This window comes from Etheostoma cragini, chromosome 16 (assembly GCF_013103735.1).
Source record: "Etheostoma cragini isolate CJK2018 chromosome 16, CSU_Ecrag_1.0, whole genome shotgun sequence".
NCBI lineage: Eukaryota > Metazoa > Chordata > Actinopteri > Perciformes > Percidae > Etheostoma > Etheostoma cragini.
The window spans coordinates 7,948,879-7,973,927 of NC_048422.1; the positions used below are offsets into that span (position 1 = coordinate 7,948,879).

General features: G+C 40.8%; 1 protein-coding gene across 2 annotated transcripts in view; it reads left to right on the top strand.

The window, feature by feature from the left end:
- Positions 1 to 444: 444 nt before the first annotated feature.
- LOC117959320 (leucine-rich repeat transmembrane neuronal protein 4) overlaps positions 445 to 25,049 on the top strand; it is a 111,752-nt gene continuing 87,147 nt past the window's right edge. Inside the window, exons 1-2 of one of the 2 annotated variants that reach the window (XR_004659917.1) lie at positions 445 to 1,331; positions 11,246 to 12,864. Coding sequence is in view for 1 of the 2 variants with exons in the window: in XM_034896384.1 (XP_034752275.1) it covers positions 1,328 to 1,331; positions 11,246 to 12,801 (1,560 nt within the window). In the remaining variant the exon portion in view is untranslated. The remainder of the gene's footprint in view (positions 1,332 to 11,245; positions 12,865 to 25,049) is intronic. The other variant, XM_034896384.1, reaches the window with a different exon arrangement.

The window sequence follows — 25,049 nt, forward strand, 5'->3', positions numbered from 1 at the left end:
AATGCAAACAACCCAGATTGCTTTTTTTCTCTCCTATGTCAGAATGTATCTTTGGTGTTGCCAGTCGGCACTCCACATGTGGAGATAGGTCTGGCAATGCAAGTAGACCTTAGACCCCCTTTTAACCTTAAACCCTTAAATAACCCTAAAGATCATTCAAAACATTATCACGCTCCAAAACTTTCCTCCCTCTCAAAGTCTAAATCTCAAAATGCTCCTCCCAAATATAGAACACACACACACACACACACACACACACACACAATACATTTAGGACAACTATTGTATGATCTATAAATGCAATTGTAACAACTGTAATAACATTTCTTTAAAAAAAATGCATGTTTTACTTTTGTTCACACAGATAAAGAAAAGAAAAGAAAGAAAACGCAGTTTAAATGTTAATATTTGGTTTCGGTTCCACGGTGATGAGAAGGTTCATTTTGTCGCTGTCGTCCGTGGCAACCTTCACTAATCCCCCCCCCCCCCCCACATTTAACTCGCGATGCACCCTTGAACAAGTTCACGGGTCGCAATCTGACCAGAAGAGGGCATTCCGATTCTCTCCTGACAAAGTTGCCTTGACATGCAGACGTGATTAACAACAGCGTCATGCTACATTTCAAACCGAGCCACAGCGAGCATGTAAGGAGGATTTCGACAGAAAAAGTGGATCCTTGGATGTTCGATTATTCCACGAGACTCGTTGACTGCGTTTCACAGACTTGTGGATAGCCGAGCGTTACTTTCCTCTGTGCGCCATCCTCGGATCAGACTGAGCATCCTTGAGAATAGAGACGCCAGGGTTTTACTGGGGAGAGGAATCTAAAGGGCTGCTGGACTCGAGAGGAAAATAGCGTCCTGTGTTTGGTTTTTTTTGCATCATGCCCCCGTATTTGTGAAGTTTCGAGACAGGATTTGATCACGGATTCCTCATGCGCATGTGAGACTGACATGCATTACTTGGATGTGGCTTCGTTATTGTCTGCGCCTACTGCAGTACTCTTTTTGGCTTCGGTTCCTTCGCTGTGAAGACATGGTATGGGAGTTCCAAAACGGATTTTTGCACCTCTAAAATCTGGAGTTGGAAGTAAATGACATTCGCCCTGTTTCCGCTCTACGGTTACAGATGCAGAACTTGACCGGATAGCACATCCAGGTCCGGAAGAGTAAAGGGCAGGTGCGCTTTGGAGTCGGCGGCTGCGCGGAGAGACCGGGCTAGTGGATTAGGACGGTACCTGTCTGTGGAGAGCGCGTCATGCGGACTCGGATGTCGCGCACCACAAGCCATTAAAACCTGTAGGCTGGAGCTGACAGATAAGCCGATATGGGTGAGTTCTCTGAATGTGACCATCTTTTTCATTGCGTGTGCGTTTGTTTTAACATATTCTCCAATCTCCACTCGTCCTCATTCCTCACAATACACACGAGACGCTTTCTCTTCCGAGGAAAATGGGTTAAAGAAGATGTTTGCATCCCCAAAAAATGGTCGTCTTTTCGAAATGCACTGTTGAAATATCTAATTAGGGGTTCCGGTGTCTTTTGTGAAGTGGTTTGGGGAGCTTGAAGGATGTGACTGAAGCCTGTTCGTAGCATGTTAGTCGCAGAGCTGCAATGTGTTTTTTCCCGTCCATTTCCTGGCTCCCTTGGCTTATTAGAGCCTAGGGAGACTTATTTTGTATTTTTACAACACTTTGCGCCTAACGATTTGCTTCCCAAATCACAATCAAAGCAAAAAAAAGCCTGTTTGTCTAAGTGAGGTCTATCCATTTTTTTTATTTTTTTTTTCTCTCAGGACTAGTTAGAGTGGCTGGCTCATTGGCATGGACTGAAATGCTAATCACAGTAAATGTTGGACACCAGTCAACTTTATAGAGCGTGGTCCTGCATAATCATTGATTGTGCTTAATCTGTAGGCACGAAGCCTGTCGTCCACTTTCAGCCCAGTCAGATAACGCATCTCCAAAACTCTTGTGGGCTCAAGGCAACGGTCTTGCAGGTTTTCCTTAGCTACTGTCATTCAATAGTATGTTCTGCACTTGCTATCAAAAAGAGGGACTCTCAAAATCGACCATGAAAATGTGCGTATATCTATCAATACACTGTGTGTGTGTGTTTGTTTGTGTGTGTGTGTGCGCGCGCGCGCATACCTCATTCCTCCAGTAAAGCCTTAGAATACCTCTGTGTCTTCCCGTGCTTTTCCCATCTTATTCACAGTTAAATACCATTTTGACCCGTTCTGTTCCCGTTCCTTACGCGTGCGCACAGTTACACACTGATCCACCACCCCCACCCCCTCCCTTTTTGACTCTGTCCCTCTTTTGGCATTTACCTGTTAAATGCTTTGTATTATTCCGCCCTTTTTCTTCTAAAATTATAATTAATTGGAGCGTGGTCTCTATCTTTTGGCAATCTCTTGGTCTGGTATTACTGTCTTGGGGGTAGCCTAATCTCCCCAGCCTGTCTTAACTGGTATACAGATGGCCAAGTTCACTGGTGGTGCTGTGCCATTAATTGCGAGGCCGCATGATATATCGACCCTCGGTGGGTTACTGCACCACATCAATATAAGCTACAACAGCACAGAAAGTCATACAGTACAGAAAGTGGGAGCTCAGACCTAATTTATGTGTACTGCAAAGCAACCATACATGGTTAATCATAGAAGTCTAGTTTATGGGCCTGTTTTTTAATTTAATATCAGAGAGTGTCAGAGAATTCTGCATATTGAGGTGCAGCACTTTTGACTCACACACACACACACACACAGAGACACACACATACAAACACATGCATATTTTTGTGAACAAACCAGCCCCAAAACAACAACTTTTGTCAACCACATACTGTAGCTTCACGCTGTTGCCCATAATAATGTGAGGATTATGTGGAGCTGTAGTCTCAGTTATTCAGCGGTGTGTCTGACTGTGATGGTCTTCATTAACAGCATGCTATGCACTTATGTTTCAAGGAGCATATCATTAGAGATCAGCTTTGCAGAAAGGGAACAGGATCGTCGGGATAGTAAAAGGCCACAGACAGAGATGCAGTTGCAGAGCTTTAAGCTATATTCAGAGACCAAAATGGCATTTCACACACTGCCTGCATTATAAAAAATAAACTAGCTGAAATGTTACTCTGTTAAAATTAAAATCAGTGGGGATGCAGCCAAATACGAGTTCACAGTAGCTCAGTATAGGCGTCTGATGATCTCCTGCTGGCCCTTCAGAATCCAACAGACAGCAGTGTTGAAATGTCAGGTGAAGCAGGTCAATCTGGAGGGGATCAATAGGTCGTTTAAGGCAATGTTGGGCAATTTGCTATTTATGTTTTATTTTTTTTTCATTTTGAAAGAATAAAAATCAATGGTGTGTGATCAATTGGTATCAGCATTCATTATCTATCTGCTCATCCTGTTCAGGTGTTTAGGGACTGGATGCACTGAGCACTGAGCTGAGACAGAAAACAAAAAAAAAACAATTGTTCAGCATTGTTAGATAATGAACTCTTGGCAAAGAGAACCAGGTAGTTTTTTTTTTTATTTATTTCTCCACAAGGCAAAGTTCAGCATGGGATGAATAGGAAGTTACAGACCACAGACCAATTTTCTCCATATAGCACTTTTCATTATACTCAGCGTCACTTTACAGACTAAAGAAACAACAGACTAAACATATATATATATATATATATATATATATATATATATATATATATATATATATATATATATATATATATATATATATATATATATATATATATATAAACATCCACAGCATTAGTCACATTTTTAAAGCAGTTCTAAAAAGGTGAGTTTTGACAGATTGCGGCAGTTTGGGAAGAGATTTCCAGAGGGAGGGTGGGGCAGCTATGAAGAATGCCCTGTCGCCCCAGGACCGCTGCATGGTTCTGAGTGGTGGAGACGGGTGGTTGGCATCAGAAGAGCGGACGCTGCGGGAAGGAGTGTGGTGGTGCAGCATTTAAACAGCTCTTTAAAGTTTTTGCCCAGAGACAAACAGTCACATCACTTTGGATTCATGGGGTCAACCTAACCTGGATGCTGCCATTTGCTAGGTGTCTAAGCTATAACAGGGGGACATGGCAGGAGAAACAAAGCACAGCTTTTACAGTGACATATGATATTACAACCCAGTTTGTATTGTGCCCTGAACAGCCAATTTTCCATTAGTGATGTTTTGTTCTTGTTTGTTCTTTGAAATAATGATGAACAGGACCAAGGCTGTCAGCGGGTTACTGTTTATTCTACTTTTTTCTCCAAAGAAGACTGTATGAGTCATGTTCTGCTACATGGATTTTGCAATACTGTCATTACTGTAGTTAATGCACACGTTGTGGTTTTAGCACACACATTAGGGCGGTCTACTTGCCACAACACCCAGTTAACCATGTGAAACCCACACAGTTTATGCCGTCTGTGGTATATACAGTACAGACTACATTACCCACAAGGCCTTTAGAGTTGAATACAGGGCTAGTAACGCTAAGTTTGCAAGCAAATCTGACATACGCATAAATGATGATTATAAATTATGTAAAATATATATGATATAAATACTGTATACACATACAATATATAAATAATATGATTCTAAACGGGCTATCTCCTGAACAATTTGTATGTATAGCTACAAAAAGTAATGTTTTTTTTTTACTACAGTATGCTTCCTGGAAGAAGTTAGTGGGGGAAGACTTTCATCCAGGAATCACACTTATTAAAGGTGCTCAAAGCTATGGCATGCGTGTTTTAGGCTGCAACATTTGTTATCACTTACAGCTAACATCTCCTCACTAACTACGAGCTGCCTGTCCCTAGAACACACTGTACAAAAAATCTACTCACTATCTATGAACTGCCTGTCCCCAGAACGCACTGTACAAAACGTGGTCTTTGTAGAAAACCCAAGGTCTACAAACGGCAACAAAAACAAACTGTGCCCACCTGCACCATGAAGAATACACACACGGGAACCAGGGAAGGGGCGAGCAAGTCTCATTTTGTTTAAAAATATTTTGAACATTAACAAGAAGTTGCGTCACCCAACATCGCATAGGGCACCTTTAACCTACATGGGGCAGGCTACTCCTCCTAAAACACATGTAGGCCTATACCTCACTTTCATTTCTATTTGGAGCCAATAAAACCATCAATTTTTTTATTTATTTCTTCCTTAAGATAGACATAGAGTAAAAAGTGGAGTGGTTAGCCGTTTTTAAATTGTAAATACCGTAATATAATACTGTCACATCGAAAAACAAAAACAAATGCCGTAATAAACATTCAGTGGATGTCGTCCAGCCCTAATTAACAATCAATTTTTGCTTCACAACTTCGGCATACGTAGATGTGATGTCACAGTAATTGTAAGAAAAAGTACTGTAGTGAGCGCAGAAGAGAAATGTGATAGGGTGAGAGATTTACTCCACTGCAGTAGAGTAAAGGCTGAAGGCTGATTGGTAATATAGGTGTGTATGTGTGTGTGTGTTCTTTAATTTAACTACATTCGTGGTGTCCAAAAACCGTGAATACAGTACACTTGTGGGGTCTGGACAACTTTGTGGGTCGTAAATGCTAGACCCAACAACTTTAAAGGGCTGTTTAAGGGTTAACACTTGGTTTTAGGATTAGGGTTAGAATTAGGTTATGGTGAGGGTGAGGGTAAGGGATAAGGTTAGGTATTTATTTGTGATGGTTAAGGTTAGGGTATGCGGCTAGAGAATGCACTATGTCAATTGCGGGTCCCCACAAAGATAGTGAGATGCATTACATTGTGTGTGTGTGTGTGTGTGTGTGTGTTCGCAGTATTCATGCTAATACTGTCTGCAGTGCTTTTCTATATCCTACCTAATCAGTGCAACAAACACAAGGCGGCACCCCAGGACACAATGTTTTCCAAAAGGTCTAACTTGGCAGGCCTTGCTATCATTTCCAAGATAATTGGAGACTAATAGGATGGCTAAGGCTGGTCTGGGGATGTCCTTCCCTATGTGTTCGGCTGCTGTCCAGCCTCTATGTGCAGTCAAGGCTGAGGTTGCTAGCAGTTTTGTCAATGACAGGCAGCGGATAGCAATGAGCCACTTGTGTGCACTCAAAGTGCACCAGTTAGCGAGTCCATTTGCCAAGTTATTAAGCTACATTTGGTTTTATTTTAGGTCAGCAGTAAAGTGCACTTACTCTCTCTATGTGTTCGGGTTGAGAGGCAGAATCGGCTATCTTCCTGTGCTGAGGACAGCAGGGCCGTCTGCTACATAAATAAGCATTGTGCACATGCCTTTTGACAAACTTTGACTTATCCAATCGTAATAGATTCCGACAGATAACTGCAGGGGGTGACAATGAAAAAATGAGCACAGGTCTGTATGATATCATATGGGACCCTAAAAAGAATGCAAGAAAAACGTCCATCTTTAAAATGGGATCTGAAAGCAAACAAGAAAGACAGGCTGCTGGATGGAAAAAAATGGAAATCAACAAGGGAAGTGAATGGGCCGAGGACACTGATTGGACCACATGCATGAAGAATAGACTTTACATTTAAAAATCCTGATGGCTGTAGGGTTCAGGGGCATGTAGGAGACAAAACAGAAAGAAGGAGGAATTGTTCATCTAAGTAGATGTGGCATAAGAACAGAAATGGTTAGAGGTACACCAGGTGCAAGGTAATAAAGATACAAACCACATGAGTGACAACTCAGAGGGTGACTTGTGCTTGCTTGTGAATAAGATTAGTGGCGAAGTAGGGAAGGAGATGGCTTACAGAGGCATTAGCGCACAAAGTGCTCATTAAAGCACATGCGGTGTCAATAAGGGGGAAAGAGGTGCCTTGTGAGGCAGGCTCAATCTGAAAGAGATGGCAAAGTCACTTCAAATAAAGGAAGCCTTTTATGCACATGGGAAATAAAAGCAATAGGGGTCTGATTCTCCAGCCTCCAGGGATGCAAATCAGCTCTAGAAAGCATGCATTCATTTTTAACAGCCAACGCATTCTGTCCCTCCATCTATGGAACATTACACGTGGGCATTGGTCTATATCATTATACTTTTTATTGTTAGCGTTTGAGGCACATTGTTGTTGGCAAATTAATTCAAGTTACATGCAGAAAAATGAGAAAAAGACAATGGTGCATCTTGTGATCCCAATCTTTGTCTCAGTAATATTTAAGTGAATATCCACTTCAGTTCCAAGATGAAGGAACATGATAAATGTATCTGCGGGTGTAATCAATAGCCAGCACAAATGATCTGTACGGTTCCATAGTTCCCTCCATCTGTAAGGAATGATGAAAGATTCCTCTCAAAACAAACAGTAAGTGTGTCTGTCTCTCTCTCAAACACACACACACACACACACACACACACACACACACACACACACACACAGACAAACACACAAACAATACCCATATGGGATCAGCAGATGCTTGGCAAGTAGTGAAATGGCTATGTTAGATAGCATATGCTATATGGTGCCTCTGTATGTCAGGGAATTATTTCTGACAAGTCCTGTAAACATTACGGAAAATACAAGAAAATTGTTATGTTGGTGCCTAAACCACACTGTCCTCAAAGCCCAGATATCCCATGTTTTAGCACATCATCAATGTAACACATTGCATAACACATTCATTTTTGTTGGTGAATTCATCAAGGCGCCTGCCAACACATCAAACATTAGCAAGCTAATTAAAGGACCAACTTGTATTCTGACCAATTCACATTATCTCACTGTGACAATGGTGATAAAGTCCATACCTCATGACACTGCATTGAGAAACACCCATAAGTAGTGAATCCCCCCCATAACACCACCCAAAGGGGAAATCGTTGTATCTTAATGAGACATCATTAGTGGCCCTGTAAAGGGGAACAATTTTAATGGAAACAGCTCTGTCTCACCTCAGAACGAGTGATAACACAGGAAGCTACCGACCACTCTTCTGCACTTTTCAAATAGCACTGAAGGGCATCTACCCCCCACAATTAGGACTTTTACTTCATAGACATGTAGTCATTCTCCCCAGCAGTGGTAATTGTTTTCAGGGGAAGAGGTGAACTCCATAAGGAGGACAGGGATTTTAGTTTTATGTGAACCTGTTGAAAATAGAATTGATGATTCATGCTGAACCTGTACGGCTTTGGTTTGGTTAAACATTAAATGGCTGGAGTCTGAATTGAAACGCCTCTGGGATTATATACACAACCACCAGCTCCTGAATGCTAATTTGCTCTGTAGAGGCTGCCTTTCATGACTTATCTGCTTCTGCCATTGTTACAATGATGGCTTATGGGATGACTGAATACAAATACAGATACGGATATGTGTGAGTAAATTGCAAGTTGCCTTGCTTCAACATTGGTTGTCAGTGTGTATGCATTGTAAACAAGCAGTGAAAATGATATCAATTGAAACAGCTAAGACCATGTAAATTGGGGTAATAAGTCCGCGCAATGTGGACTTTGATTTCATCTGAAAATACAATGTGATTAAAAAAAGGTTTTTATACCACATACTGACTAAATGAAATTGTCAATTAACCAACAGCAGGTGTATAACAGCTCCTACTTTAAAAGTAATCAAACACTTGCAGTCATTTTCAATTTACAAGTGAGATGCAAAAGTTTTTATTTTTTTTAAGACATTTTTGGGAGCATTTTCGGCCTTTATGTTGATTGGACAGCTGGAAACAGGAATGGGGAAAGAGGGGGGATTGACATGCAGCAAAGAGTCGCAGGTCAGAGTCAAACCCGGGCGGCTGTGATGAGGCAACATGACATCATGACTTTGCGTAAACCTAAACACTGATAATGGCTTACAAATTGGCGTATTATACATATGCCATTTCATGAGGTCAGTCTGGATGAAGAATAAACTTATAAAAATAAGTAATTTCTAAAATCACAGTGATCAGGTCACGTTAAGCCACAAGTCATGAACCCTTGGAGTCAAACAACAAACAAGTCAATCTGTTCTCTTGACAATATTACTGTCACTGTCATGTGAAAGAAATTGGTGTCAGACAAGTTCCTTAGGACTGCCCGCAAGCCAAGATTCACCATTTATATACACATATGTGTATGAATGCATATTTGATTATGAGTGTGATACGTATAATTTGTTCTGGAAATATTAAAATTCATTTGAAAGAAAGGAATGCATTTTCAGATTATTTCTTTATTTTACTTACCAGCCGCCAGGGCTCCCAGTCACTAAGTGTTTCCTAGAAGTTTTTGAGACTTGAATCCAACAGCACAAACTAAGCTCATGACATGCACTTTGGTTAATAAAGATGATGAAGGAAGCTAAGAAAGCAAGCCTCTTTATGAGCCAACCTTTTATCTGCTTCAACCTATATAGGAGTTGCACTGGAGTGTTGTAGGAATATCCATAGCAGCAGCTGTGTAGGTTGGAGGACACCAGGTTCAATGACTCGCTGTACAGCACCTCTTCAGTTGTAGGATGTGATAAGACTGGACATATAAGCCAATAGTTGTGTTGTAAGGATGGTGAACACGGGTCAGTGTGGGGGGAAATGTTTACAATGCATATGACAACCCTGAGACAATAATGGAGACTGAATATTTTACAGGCTGATATATAACATGGCAAGTGGAGGTAGGGGGTTTCAAAGATCTGGAACAAAAAATGAACGTGGAAATATGGAACTAGAAAGGCATTGTATTTCTGGAGACTTGATAGATGATTCTAACAGCTTTGTATACAATTTAGGCAAAGGGAAGGGACCTGGTATGTAAGATGGAGGAAAGTAGAGAAATGTCCTGATCTGTGGAAAAAGGACAGAGTAAAATTACTTTAGAGAGTGGCCCTCATTTTTAAGTTATGCCAATTTCACATCAATCCTGGCCAAAGCAGGAAAACATGAAATTGCCCTGTTGTACATTCCGGTGGGTTTCATTTGACCAAAAATGCAAAATACGTATCAGAGTGTTGGGCCCATGAGCTAACTAATCTAAGGCTATGATAAGTTAACATGATTGGAATAGAACAGAACAGAATAAACTTACCCACAATGACAGAAAGTCACCAAACAACCTAAAGGGCAACATAAAATGGCTGACTGGATCACAGGGGTATCATAAAGAAAACATTACCAACTAAACTCTAAATACAACAAAACCGGACAATCAATCCATCAGTATGAATATTTTAGCAATTAACCAAATCAAAATCACCAACAAACTAATATACTCTAAAGATATAAACTCAAACTTCTCTCATGTAGCAATTCCCAAACTCTAAATCTCTATCTCCCCCATGCTGTGGCGTACTTGGTACATTCTAATTGGCCACTTCCTGTATTTAAGAGCTCTGGTGGAGGAGGTGAATTTTTTGCTCTGATGTCCCCCCAGCAGCAGTAACCAGCAGCGACAGCGTCAGTGCTGGTATGGCACATTAACATGCATTACAAAAACTTGAGGCAAACTTATTAAAAAACAAATTGAAATGTGACTGTATATCTTTGAACTGAAAGTGAGCTCTACAAATATAAATCAATGTACTGCCAACAATGCAAAACAAACTATGAGTGTATGTGTGTGTGTGTGTGTGTGTGTGTGTGTGTGTGTGTATGATGTGTAAATTATATGTATGTGTCATCATTTATCTGCAGACCGTCAAGACCGGACTCAATAAGGGGAAAAATGAACTATTTACTCAAGCAATCACATCTAGCATGTAACAGCTGGTTATATTCTGGACTTTCACTTTCAATGTTGTGTTGATTGGTGACTTTGCTCTTAAGCTGTTTATGCTTTCGTTAAAGTTGCTAGTTTCCTTCACATTCAGATGCCCACATTTTAATCATTACACTGGAAATGAACTAAACACACAAAATGGTTTAAATTTTTTTTTAAGTATCGATAACTGAGAATAACAAGAAAACAAATCCAATTGTAGAAGCACATATAATTGATGCCTGCCTCAGAACACCGCTTCAGAAGTTGCTAGGCCTCATCTTTTTGTGGTCAATAAGTCAGGTCTTGGTGTGTATAAATATATCCTCATTTTATCTTTAGAAACAAACAAAGGGAAAAATTGAAAAAAAATAGGGCATGTTGGTTTGTAGTCACCATCACCAACACAACGAAAAATAAATCACTCCATTGGAAAATGAGATATTATCAAACAGGGACTTTGGAGTTTGTATTAAGATCATCAGCTTAACTTCTTTTTTATTCTTTCTCATTTTCTACTCCTCCCTACAGGCTCTGCTCTGCGGCGTCGCTGGCTAGTGGTCCAACTCCTGATGCAGGTGTGGCTGGCGGCAAATCCATCTTTGAGTGAGCGCCCGTGCCCCAAGAGCTGTCGCTGTGATGGAAAAATTGTCTACTGTGAGTCAAGCGCCTTTCGTGATGTCCCCAAGAACCTCTCAGGAGGCTGTGAAGGCCTGTCTTTACGGTACAACAGCCTCGCCAGTCTTCGCGCAGGCCAGTTCGTAGGACTCAACCACCTCATCTGGCTTTACTTGGACCACAATTACATTGCCTCTGTGGATGGAATGGCCTTTCAGGGTGTCCGCAGACTCAAAGAGCTGATTCTAAGTTCCAACAAGATCACGTCGCTCCACAATACCACATTCCACCCTGTCCCTAATTTGCGTAATCTGGACCTGTCGTACAACAAACTGCAGGCCTTGCAGCCAGGGCAGTTCCAGGGCCTAAGGAAGCTTCTCAGCCTTCACATACGTTCAAACTCTCTTAAAACCGTACCAATGCGTCTGTTCCAAGACTGCAGAAATCTCGAGTTCCTTGATCTGGGTTACAACCGCCTGCGCAGTATCACTCGGAATGCATTTTCGGGCCTAGTAAAGCTCACTGAACTGCATCTGGAGCATAACCAGTTCTCAAAAATTAATTTCTCTCACTTCCCACGCCTCTACAATCTGCGGGCACTTTACTTGCAGTGGAATCGCATTCGCTCTATGAACCAGGGCCTGACCTGGACCTGGGCCTCCATCCAGAAACTGGATCTTTCTGGAAATGATCTGATGGAAGTGGATGCTGTTGTTTACCAATGCCTACCCAACCTGCAGACCCTCAATCTGGACTCCAACAAGCTGAACAATGTCTCCCAGGAGGTGGTTGATGCCTGGATATCTTTGACTACAATTAGCTTAGCTGGTAACGTATGGGACTGTGGCCCTGCCATCTGTCCTCTGGTGGCCTGGCTAAGAAAATTCAGAGGGGCAAAGGAGACCACCATGATCTGCGCCTCCCCTAAGAAAGCCCAGGGGGAGAAAGTGATGGATGCTGTCGAGGCTTTTGGTGTTTGCCAATCAAACCCATTGACAACCCTGACCGTGAGTAGTCCTCCAAGTCCATCCAGCGTCCCTGTGCAGAGTGAACGCCACCCAGCCACTCTGTCTACCGGTTCTGGAAAGAGAGGAGAGGGGTCAATCAGAGGCCCCACATTGTCAGTTGTTACCCCACCTGTCGCACTTCCCCCAGAGCAAGACTTGGAGCCTGTGTCCTTCCATAAGATTGTGGCTGGAAGCGTTGCCCTTTTTCTATCTGTCGCGATGATCTTGTTGGTAATCTACGTGTCTTGGAAGCGCTATCCTAGCAGTGTCAAGCAGCTGCAGGAGCATTCGGCAGCAGCCCGCAAACGCCGCAAGAAATCTAGAGAGACGGAGCGCACCCTGAGCTCTCCACTGCAGGAGTACTATGTGGACTACAAGCCCACCAATTCTGAGGCCATGGACGTGCTTGTGAATGGGACCGGACCCTGCACCTATACCATCTCAGGCTCCAGAGAATGCGAGGTATGACCCACACCACCGCCACTCCTCCTAAACAAAACTCTGTCCACAGCGAGGCAACCAGAGGTAATTATTTACTCTGCTCTGAGAGATGATAAATCTGCCACTTGATTACTTAGCCTTACACAGCAATTTATGTAAACACTGCGTACACATTATTACAGAAGTGGTTTTAGCATCACTTGAGAATAACTAGATATCCCTGGTTTTCATATGGGCGTTTGTTTATTCGCTTAAACCTTAATCTCTGCTGAGATGCAAATGTTGGTTTGCCGCAACGCGTGAAGTTATACAGATAAATGAGATTGATTGCGTTTCCTATTCTTGAGCCTAAGCTATGCTTTTTGTGATGAGTCATGTGGGCTAGTTAACATAGTTGTTTGCTCTAGGGTACCACAGACTTTTTGATTTGTGTGTTTGCTCCACTACTATTCATACTTTGATGAGCGGTATTGTGTAGGGACAATAGCTGAATGGTGAGCAGATTCACTTCTAAACACTGGAGGAGAATGCTAACAAACCTTGGCACTGAATTGAGCTTCCCCTGAGCTTCACACTTTTTCTTGAAATAGCTATGACTCAAGATAGTTGGAAAATGCTTCATGTTAACAGAACACCCTTTGTGAATTTTTGTCTTTCCTTTTCACACTGACTTGCTGAAGTTACTCACTTGTTTATACGCTGGCTTAATTGATTAGTCACACAAACTGAAATGCATACTTACACTGGCTTTTCACACTTTAACTCACACAGGGGAAGAAACATTTTTTGGTGACATGCACACACAGAGAAGAAGTAGTGTTTGATAGTCCCGAAAGGAGTGGGAATCCTTTGAAATGTTTCATACACTGGCAAGTGAATTTCTTCAAAACAGTGTTTTCAGACTACAGCAATGTGGGAATACTATCTTTCTCCTTCTGCTTTCAGCTGCTACATTCTTGTGTACCTGACAAACTGTACCATTCTTGGTTACAGCTTTTTATTCTATTGCTGAGTTTTTCAAGCTATAGCTCAGCAAAGCTGTAGAAATGCATTTCTTAAAACTGATTAGCCGGCCCATTGTAACAGGGGGCTAAGGAAGGGCTAAGTCCAGCTGGAAGATCATTTAGCCTACCCTCTGATGCTGTAAACCAAGCGGTGTAAGACATATTTTGGTTTAGCTCGCCATGTATTTTCACATTACAAGCCCACTCATACTCTAGTTTCTGGATTTTTTCTGCATTTCCATGGCAGGGATTTCTGGCAGGTTATCTCTGGAGGAATGACTATAAACAGAGGTTTAAACAGCAAGGAGGAGGATAAAGGCTTTATCCTACACTTTCTTTTCCATTTCTGTTACTGACCGTCTGGAGGCAGGTCACCTGGTGATATGTAATACTCGCAGGTTGCTCACACTGGTTTGGCTGTAAAGAGGGATCACAAATCAAGCTGCCATTTTGTTGTTGTTTTCCTTGCCCTAGGCTTTGAGGGCCTCCTTTCAGCCTACAGTGCTGATACATGTTTAGATTTTCAAAGTAATTCTCCATTTTGATGTTGGAAGGATGGAGGTGAAAAGATTGTGGAGGATGCTGCAGTTACATTTCTGTAGCTGCAATTAATTCAAAAGAAGGTTGCTTGGCATTGTGTAGAATGATGTGCGTCTCACATGACCTCGTTTTGACAGATCTCTTGTGGCTTTATCTCAACACACTATGCTGTTGTCAAGCCAACACAATGTTTGCAATGTCATCTTATTAACAGGTCGAAACATAGAGCACAGTCTGATATCAAGCCAGCATTATGCACATAGACTAGATGTGATCTGTGCAATCTTGTATAATCCAGCATGTGAAGATGACACATATGACTCATAAATTTGATGGCTTGTTTTTATTGCAGTCCCAACAAAAAAATACAGCTACTTGTTGCAGGAGTGTTTGGATTTCATAAGCTTGTACAGGTGTGCGTGTTCTTGTGGCCTCCCCCTATAATTTAACTCATTACCTAATTTGCACTAATTAGCCAAGTACACTGCAGGAGACAGCTGCCCACAGGAATAATATCTGTAAGACAAAGGCATAATGATCGTTGTAATACGATTGATGAAGAACGTTAACAAGACGTTTTGATGCAGATAATGGACACTCTCACACATATTTAATAATAACAGTCAACATGGACAAATGGGTTATCAAATGTTCATTTGCATTTGTTATTAGGGAATTTTTACATAAGTCTCAGGGAGATCTTAAACATAATACCATAGGTTGTTTGTTAGAGAATTGTAAATGCCAACAGGAATATGATATTAGACAAACAAATAATTGGCTATTGCACTTAGCATTGGGAGGAATGAGCAGTGATGGGGAGGAGGGGATACTGTCACACTAGAGTAGGTTAAAGCAAACGTAGAAACGCATTGCTTGACTTTCAGTAAGTCACAAGTAAAGGGAGAACATGGCCTTTCCAACACTCATCCCCATTCCTGATGCCCCAATGCCAGTTGAATCTGACTATTTTCACTCTCACGATCAAGGGAGGCCCTGTAGGAGACATTATCTATCAAAGGTCCTGCCCCCCCCCACTCCACACACACACACACTTTCACTCCAAAGGACCCCACACAAAATATCTTGCAGCCTCTCCATCAGTGTAAGCTAGAAGCAGGCCTGCTGTTTACCATTGAAATCTATCTGCATCTATCATTAGCCTTTAAACTTGACTTGATTGAACTTGGAAATTTAGCTGACTCTTTTATCTGTGGTCCAAATAAAGCACGATTTAACCCATTCTAAGAAGGGCAAGGGGCCAAATTGGCATTACAGAGCCGGCTGAGTGGCACAACCCCTGGAGAAAAAAATTATACTGGAAATATTTGTGGTTCAAAGACAAGCATGTGAAGGAATTTTCAAAAAAGAAATAAGAGCGAGGAATAGATCATGTAATTAAAACAAAGGTGATGAAGGAGTCAACTGAGTCTTTCAGCAAAATTATGGTGAAAAAGAAGTCAAATATATTGCCAACTTTGTTTTACAATGACACAGTTCTAGTTCTCATGGACAAAAATGTTTTATGGTCTTCATTAGGTTCACTAATTCAGATGCCCAACCTTGTCCTTATATAATCTATATCTAAGGGATGGAAGTTGGCACATACGGTTGATGGAAATTAGGCCATCATCTTAACACATATTTTTTTCTTTAAGGTGAGATGTGTTCATTCCATAGCCTACCCTGAATATCACTAAACTACTTTCATACAAAGCTAATGCAACCATCATTAATTTTAGTTAACATAAATAATTACCAATCGGATAGGGAGCACAAAATTTGTGCACAATGTTCTCTTAAAGTAGTGTGGATTTCCACATCATAACCTTTTTGTAATAAAGATGTATCATATGCTAAAAGTTTAAAGCCGTTTTCTCCTTTGAACTTTGGATAATGTTCGACGAATCAGGTTCAGACATTGTCCAAAGCTGCTTTAGGAGATTGTCCATGTCAAAAACCTTCTCACTTACTGGAAATACTCAGTTTGGTTTAGGAGACGGGTGGCGCCTGGTTAGAGTGTGCAGGAGGTAGCACATTGCGCAGATTACATCACACGTCCACATAGCTGATTTGTAATTTGGTTTATCGAACAAGCTGGCAAGGTGAATTCCGTTTAATGTTCAGTCCAACTGATTCAGACATTTGCATTATCATTTACAGCTCCTTTGGGTAATGTCTAGATAATGTCATTGTTGCAGTGCATGTGTGAAAGGGGTTAAGACAAACATGCCATTCAATTAAGACATCTGTGCAATGTTAGCAAGGGCAGAAATGAGACGTACAGTAGCATTACAGGCTTGTAGCTGTGCAGCTTGTGGTTAGCTTTCATAGGATGTGTTTTTGTTATTTATTAAAGGCCTACTTTTCCCTCACTTTCCGTCTTTCTGCAATCTCCTAATTAACTCATTACACCTTTAGGGGATTGGTATTATCAAAAGCATGTCGATTTGGCGTCCGGTCTTTTTCAGCACAACCTGCTTAACTATAGCCATGGCATTAAGCCATATAAAATGAAAATCATGGTTTTATTTCAGTTAGTCTAATAGCTGGTTTGATTTGCATTGATTGATTTTTTGGAAAACTCCTCATCCTAATCTATAGATATCGTGAAGGGTATGTGATGATGTGGGGTTATTAAAATTCCGAAGGCCGATTGAACTTTATCAGGATGCATAGTATCCTCGATCCATGAAATAACTGGCCTTTAATAATAAAAATATGCCGGCCTCAATGGGAATTTAACATAGGTGTGTCTATACTCATGGTCCCTGTATATTGAGGAAGAATATTTATTTATTTACAATACATTATTCCTTCACAAAGAAAATTGGTGTCCTAAAAGGTTGGATTTTTCCTCCTTTTTTAATTAAGGTAAAAGACTATTTTTTACTTTATTCTTCTTTTTAGTCAACTTAAGCAGGGGTTCCTATACTCATGAGCAGCACTATAGAGAGAAAGTGAGTGAAGGCCAGAGTTCCTTTCCATCTCCGCACGCTCCTCCATTTTGTGTCTTCCGATATCCTTGAAAATGCGTCCTCTCCAGCCAGCTTGGTCTGTCCCTTTGTCTCATCTTAAACTGTTGTAGAGAGGAGACAGGAAGTATCAGTCAGCAGTTCACAAAGTCCTGAGTTCATCTTAGAATGGGCTCCGATCTTGTTTCTACATTTCGTTGCAATCGCATGGACATAAATCACCCGGCAGATAGCCGCAGCAGCACCTTCTGCACTCTCTCCACCTTACAGCCTCGCTGCCTCTCCTCAGGCTCCAGGCGATAGCTGCTCAGGTCTGTTCATCTCCTCTCAGTGGGAATTGCTTATTCCTTCTATGTCACTCATACTAGTTCTTTCATTTGGATTCTGTGCCATCACTGAAACTCACCCTGGACCTCTTCACATGATTGTCCTTTATCAGCCCCCAGGTCCATCTGATCCTTTGTCATGGATGTGAATTTGGCAGCCTTTTTAGTGAATTGTCTGAAGATGGGGCAATCCTCATTTTCCTACGTCACTTCAAACTTCCCACAGAGAGGATTATTTCTGCCATTTCATTTCTATCTTCTTTTGATCTATTCATTTCTAGCTGTGCTCTTGATATGGACAGAGGCTTTGACCTGATCTCACCTTCTCATGAATTAGAACATCCCTTTTCATCCCTTGCCATTTTTTTTCTTCTGTATCCACTTTTTGTTAACCAGCCAGACCACATGTTAACTCCTTTTTTACACAATTCCATTCTTCTATATTCTCATCTCCTTTACTTTGTTCAGCTTCTATGTATCTGGCAAACCTATCATAATCCTTAGGCCTCTAAAACCGTCAATGCAAATCCGCAAATTTTTTGTATCCTTGGCGGTCTGAACCCAAGTTAACTAAGCAACACAAAGTGGCTTGAATCATCTTCTTTAATACGGATTTTGTTATGCCTAACCTGCAGGCACAACTACCCAGTGGTGCTACCCCAAATAAACTCACTACCATCTCATGTTACCTGGTCTTGCATAGCCAGACCTGAACGGCAAATGCAACATTCCTGGATAGGCAAAAAAACATGCTCTTGACATTTCATTAGACCAACACCAATCATCTTGGTTGCCACTAAGCGTTGGATGCAGCAAATGGAAATGGACTGTTCTTATGTAGCTCTTTTTCTAGGCTTAATAACTATTTAAAGTGCTTTTACATATTCCTGCAGAGATCTGAGGAGCAGTCAACCATAGTCCTCAGAAAGGTTGAGGAGTTTAGAATGCCAACACAAAGAAAATGAAAGGTGAGGGACATCTGACTGAACCGGAAGTGTCCCGTGAATAAAAAGTCGTCAAAACAAACTACTTGTTACCCGACTTGTCCTGAAACTCATATTGCTGCGGACCTTTTCTAAACTACAGTCTCATCCACTATAAAGGCACACTGCATATAGTTGTCTTTGAATTGATTAATATTGTTCCTGTTTTTAAGAAACCTGACATCTGATACTAAAACCAAGACAACGTACAGTATATCGCATCTGCTTCTCCTGAATATACTGCCCTTTTTAACCATGTTTCTGAATAGGTCTCATAGAGCATCATGCTGAGGTAGTTCTCACTGCAGTCCCAATAGTAAATCGCTACAGCACAGATGGAACTTACTCTTAGGAAATTCCCCACACCTGTCTGCTATCTTTAACATGGTCATCATTTAACACTTGCTGACCTGTGGCCGTGCATTTGCTCGATTTCCTTCTAAAGGCTGAATTATTCCAACATTAGATACGGACAGAGCCTTCTTTCCATACTCCTCATACTGTTCATTTCGTCCCTATTTTTGAACATTTTCTGGAAGCTTACAGATACAGACGTAATGGAGCAGTACCATTGGAAATCATGGGGACGGGTGTAGCCAGTAGGTTAAGTGAGACACGACTAAGAACTTTGGAAAAAAAAGGAAGAGCTAAACAAGATAGAGATTTTAAAACCTCTGTACGTACAGTACTTATCTGGGGACAGGGACATAAGGTTACAACGGAGCAGCTGAGACGAGATTGGATGGCAACTACATGTGAGTTGGTCAGTGCAAGATGGATTGGTTCAAGCTCCCTTTAGTAGATATGTTGCTTAACATCCATGTTAATGATTAGGGTAAGTCACAGTGACACGGCAAACCAATCACCCCTGGTTCCTTCCTGTGACCTTTTTTCACAGTAAAAAGTCTTGCTACTTTCATCTCTCAGACGTCAAGAGCACGGTAATTATCTATGAGCACAAGATTGCTTGTCAGGAAACATGAACGGGTAATTTTAAGAAGTTGAACACTGGCTGTTTGAAATTGAGCCATGCAGGTCTGCTACGAATTGTATCCGCTTGCCCGATTTATAGCCACAGTTTGAACTCTAGCTTTTGTCTATTTTAGCAGGTTGTGGCATTTGTTGGAAGCCTCGAATGTGGCATTGCAATCGAAATTTGATACTTCTGTGTCAGTTGTAGAGCATGATCTAAGACTCTGAAAAAAGGACACATGATAAAAAAGAACACACGTTGCGGCTAATTCCTCCTGTGTCACTGCAAACTAGTAGCTATGTGTCATGAATTAAAGCAGTTGTCCCCTCTCCCTGTGTCTCTCTCCCTGTTTCTACAGTCCAAGGTTATGGTGTCAGATTGTTAATTGCTCAGAAAAAAAATCAACACAAACACTGGGAGGCTAGCCAAGGGCAAGTGAGCTATCTGTAATTCAGTAGGGAAGCTGAACTTCTAGATGCTACTGTCTTCAGTCGACAATTAGCCATGTAGGAGACTTCAAACCAGCACTGTGCGTTAGAGAACATCTCTCTCATCCGCTAATCCTGTCTGTTTCACACTCCAGTTTCGTGCCTCTGCTTTCTGCATCACCATTTGATCCATGCTTAATGAGGGTGCTAGATCACCCATATAGCAATTACATTACCTGGAAAAGCGGTAAGACTCTTTTCTTTTCCTCCCAGTTTCCACAATGCAACCCAAGAGCATCGTTAATGCTAAGCTTCCTGATGCACTGCCTCTGTTGTTCTTGATACTCATAGGTGATACTTATCTTAAAACTTTTGACAATTTTTACATCTAATGTACCCGCTTTGTACCTTTTTCTTTTATTATTATTTTCCCTAGTGGCCTGTTCACATTCAAAGCTATTTTTTTTAAAGCCGTGAATGATTTGTTTCACACTGTTCTTTCTCTTTTTACTGCCTCTTACATGCTTCACTACCTACTGATACAACTACTGCTGCTCCACACAATGTGTTCTATTCAGTCCCCCATATTGATGGCAATGACATATTGTGAATGGCAAAAACAATAAAAAAATGTCCTATTTTATTAATTGGATATGATAAAAGCAGCCCAGATTACTGACCCAGAACAAATACACTCACATTAGAGTGCGTACTAGCATGCCCCAGACTGAAAGGTGTTCAGCTATCTTCACATTTTTTAAATATTATTTAATTAATTTGAAATTGTCCCTAAACTAGCGTCGGTTCTACAATAATTGCAAACTTCCCCGTTAGGAAAATTGTGCAGCAGAGTTGCAGTGATCACTTAGCAACTGTCTAGCTCTTTCTAAAATGTCAGTCCTAAAAGCTTCATTTTTGTATAACAACCTGCCTGTGCAATAAGATCCTTTCAACCTTTTTCCAGCATAGATCATCCTTTTCCACATTTGTGTCATCTGTCTCTAAATCGCCCATAATATGCTCATTTTTAGGTTGATAACTGTATTCTGAGGTTGTGCCAGAATGGGTTCACTTGGTTACATTTTCAAAAAAAAACCATCTTTTTGTTGTACCGCACATTGCTGCAGATCCTGTTTTCACCCTGTGTGTTTAGGTCTCTGTTTAGCTACAGAGTGAGACATCTCACTTCTATACTTTGTTGGGAGTTGCACATGCACAGTAACTAGGTAAGATCACATCAGCTAGATAACTTTCTCCATCTTTGGTCGGTACAAGGCATGATTAGTTGGGACACTTCTTCTAAAAGAGGGCCACTCGTGGAATACCTGCAGAACAGGGAAAAGGAAGCTGTTCTTTTGGAGATTATGGTGACCTGGTGTGGGTTGTAGCAGTGTTTCGCCATTGAGAACAAGCTAGCATGATAGCGCTAGCATGCTATGGTTAGCCACCTCGTCCTCGGCTAGTTACGTAGAAAGCCGTACAGATTTTGAACAGCTCACCCTGAGACTGAAGGCTGAGGATATTCAGAAATCTGTATCTCACTCAAAACAGCATAGATAGTTTTTTTTCCAAGTTTGTATGCCTGTGAAAGCACCAGAGACACAAAATAACACCTCAATTCCCAGAAAAAGGGATTTATTTCATAATATGGGCATTTTAAAACAAGAAGGAATAAGGCAGGTTGTTGATTTGGATTCAATATATTACAAAATAAACTTCAGTAAGCAAAACACTTGATAAGGAGATTGTGTAAAGTGTGTAACTATAACTACATCTCTTTTGTCTTGTTCTAATTTCTTTTTACAGTTGTTGTAGGCGTCTTGTTTATACTGTTATATTAATTGCATGGCAGTTTTGTGGAAGGAAGGAAAGGAAGGCGGATCCAGCCCAAAGAAGCACTAACTTTTCTTCATTAACTACAGTACTCTTTTTCAATTATGTTTAAAAAAAAGAATATATCAATATCACTTTTGATTGAAGCACTTTGGCTGAAGTTATGCAAACCTGTTCACTTACCAGAAAATGATGTGCCATTTAATGAATTGACAATGAGTCAAGTATGAGTTAAGTATAATTAAGTAGCCTGTCATCCTTGCATAACTCTGCTGTCAAATGAAAATATTCAGCTTTCTAAAGTCAATTTGATATTTCTGTTTAATAGGTTTCTTGGGAACTTCTTTCAAGACACTTACTTAGAATTAAAAACTGCATCTTTCAAGGAACTAAACTCTCAATTCATTACTTCTAGGAGGAGTTGTTATCCGATTCTGTAGCTCGTCCTAATTAACCAACTAGTGTAATTAAGAGAAACACTCTCTAAAAAGAGAGGGTAGAGGCCTCGTCTTTGCAGTTCTCTGCGGGTGTACAGAGTATTAAAACACCACAGATCTTTGTTTCTATAGGGTGTCTGCTATCTGCTCTGCATTTTTTACTCTGTTCCTAACTAAAGAACAAAGTACACTTTCATATCCATATATACATGAAAGTAGTTGCACAGAGAATAAAGAAAACTGGCAGAATGTTAATACTCCTTAAGTCAAATTCATCTTGGTAACCCATGTAGGGGTCACCACTGCAGCGTGTCCTTGGTACACCCCCTCAGCTGTTTCCACTAAAGTGATTACACCTCTTTACAGCACTGTGTGGGCATTTACACACTGTGCATGATTGACATCTTCCTGGATCTTCTTTGTCAGATTTCTTGCACCTGTTATGTGAAAATGTCCATTTTCATCAGTTCTGTTAATGGACTTTAATGCAACTGTAACTATATACATGAGGTCCCCTGCCTTATATACATTGAAACTGCCTTGAAAAGGGGATCTGATGTTACTGGTCAGATGAGTATTCACGACAGCAACGGTGCAGCCGGGTAGTGACTACAAACTGACCATAATAGTGTGATATTATACAACAGCAAAAAAACTTGTACATTTTAAAAACGCAGTGCACCAGTGATTCTCTGTTTAGCATCGTTCTCATGCTTTTAGCCAGAGTTATTTTTCTGTGTATGGATATTAACAAACAAAAAGCCAGAATCAAATTCCTTGTAAATGTTTACAGTTACTTGGCCATTAAAGTATGATAGGCCTTTTCAGTGTCATGTGTGCATTGTCGGGGTCTACTAGAATTGGCGGATGTTGATGATTGTTGATGTTCAAATAAAATCTGAATGACCAACTGTTTTCATTGGTTAACCAAATTCAAACAAGCCACTGAGTGTGCTGTGCTTGCTCAGCCAAAACCAATGGGCAGCACATATTAAAAACGGCATTCTCAAGCGGTGACATCAATAATTGAGCAATTTCAAACAGGCATGTGGGCGAGGCATTTCAGGCAGTTAAAAAACTGCTGTCTGTGGGAGAGAAAGCTCAAATGGGAGTATCATGTGTTTTGTTGTATTTTTATACATCCATACCATACACAAACAACTAAAAAGGGAAAATTCCCCCCAAAAACATAATAGGGGTTCTCTAAAGCTAATTCTATGATGAAGGAGGATAAACCCCTTAACTGTACATTTTTCAAATTCAGCGTGTTTGAATAGATAAAAAATTTCCACTTCTTTGCCAATATTGAAATAATGCATTATATGAAAATGCAGTCATTCTTAATACATTATGTGACTGTATTAAGGCTCAAGAAAAGCCTCCCCCCCCCCCCCCCCCCCCCCCCCCCCCCCCCCCCTTCCCAGAGTTTAGGAGATGTATGTGTCTATATTAGTACTGACAGCATTTAACTCACCCTGTTCAGCAGATTTAACAGGCGAAGAAGATAGACTGGCTCGGGGTTGGAGAAGAGTAAGAGAGGTAGGCAAGTGGGCTTGGCAGAGAAGAACATTCAACAGGACGGAGCAGTCGACAGGCGGACAGGAGAAGCAGATAGAAAGCCAGAGAAATCAGGCAGTCATCCAGACTTGACAGCTAGATTGGCAGGCGTCTGTCCACAAAGAAACACAGGCCTTTGTCCACTGACAGCTGTCCATCCTCCGATCGGTGATGGCTCAAAGCTTGTCTTTAAGTAATATAATAAGTACTAAGCAAGGCCCGGGAGATTGGGATGTTTTTTCAACAGTCATATAAAAATGGCTATGCACACCGATGGTGTTTTTTTTTCATTTAAAGGCCACTTTTGGTCAAAATTTTGTCAAACTTGTTTTGGTCATGCGATTAGAGTTGAAAAGTAAAGCTGAGATGAGAACCCCAAAAATATAACATTGAATAACATTGAAGAACATACTCTACAGTACAGGCCCAGATTAATAACAGTATATGGTTCCCTCTCCGTACTGGCCACATAAAAGTTATTATTAGTTATTATGAGTAATGATTTTTAATTTAACTTCATTGTAATGCTAAAACAATTAGTTGATTAATGGAGTCAATAGACAAAAAAAATCATTAAACAATAATTATTAATGTAACTGTTGGTCCGACCATACGATCATTATCTTGTGTGGGATGGGCTATAAATCATTTGCCAATAAATCCAATAAATAATTAACCGATTACTAGAAAAATCACTAGTTGCAGTGCTAGTTTATTGCATTTCCATGTACGTACACAGCACAAAATTGCATTCTGTGTCAATTTTAAACAGATTTTTCCTCCAGCAGCACCTTGTTTGCTATGATTGCGTGATTATTTCATCAAGGACAAACACAATGTTAATAAGTAGAAAGCAATAACAGTTTCAAGCCTTTAAATGAGTTGCAGTTAAAGTCTTTGTGTGGAAATCTATAGTCTAGTCTTCTCTTGTTTTCCTAAAAAAATTGTTATTATGGAGCAGCTGCAGAATGGCAAGTTAGGGGGTAAAGAGAAAAGGGTGATGACACACAGCGAAGGACCTCGGGTTGGATCCACACCCGGTCCGCCGCCAAGGACTCAGCTTACATTGGCACACACCAGGGGAGCTACAGGTTGCCCCTTGCTTTGTTCCCTGCACTTTAATTGGGATTTTCAGTGGTTTCATGAATTCAATTAACACACCCAATTAAGCCCTTCCAGTTCAATAACCCATTCAAACAATTTTCGTTACATT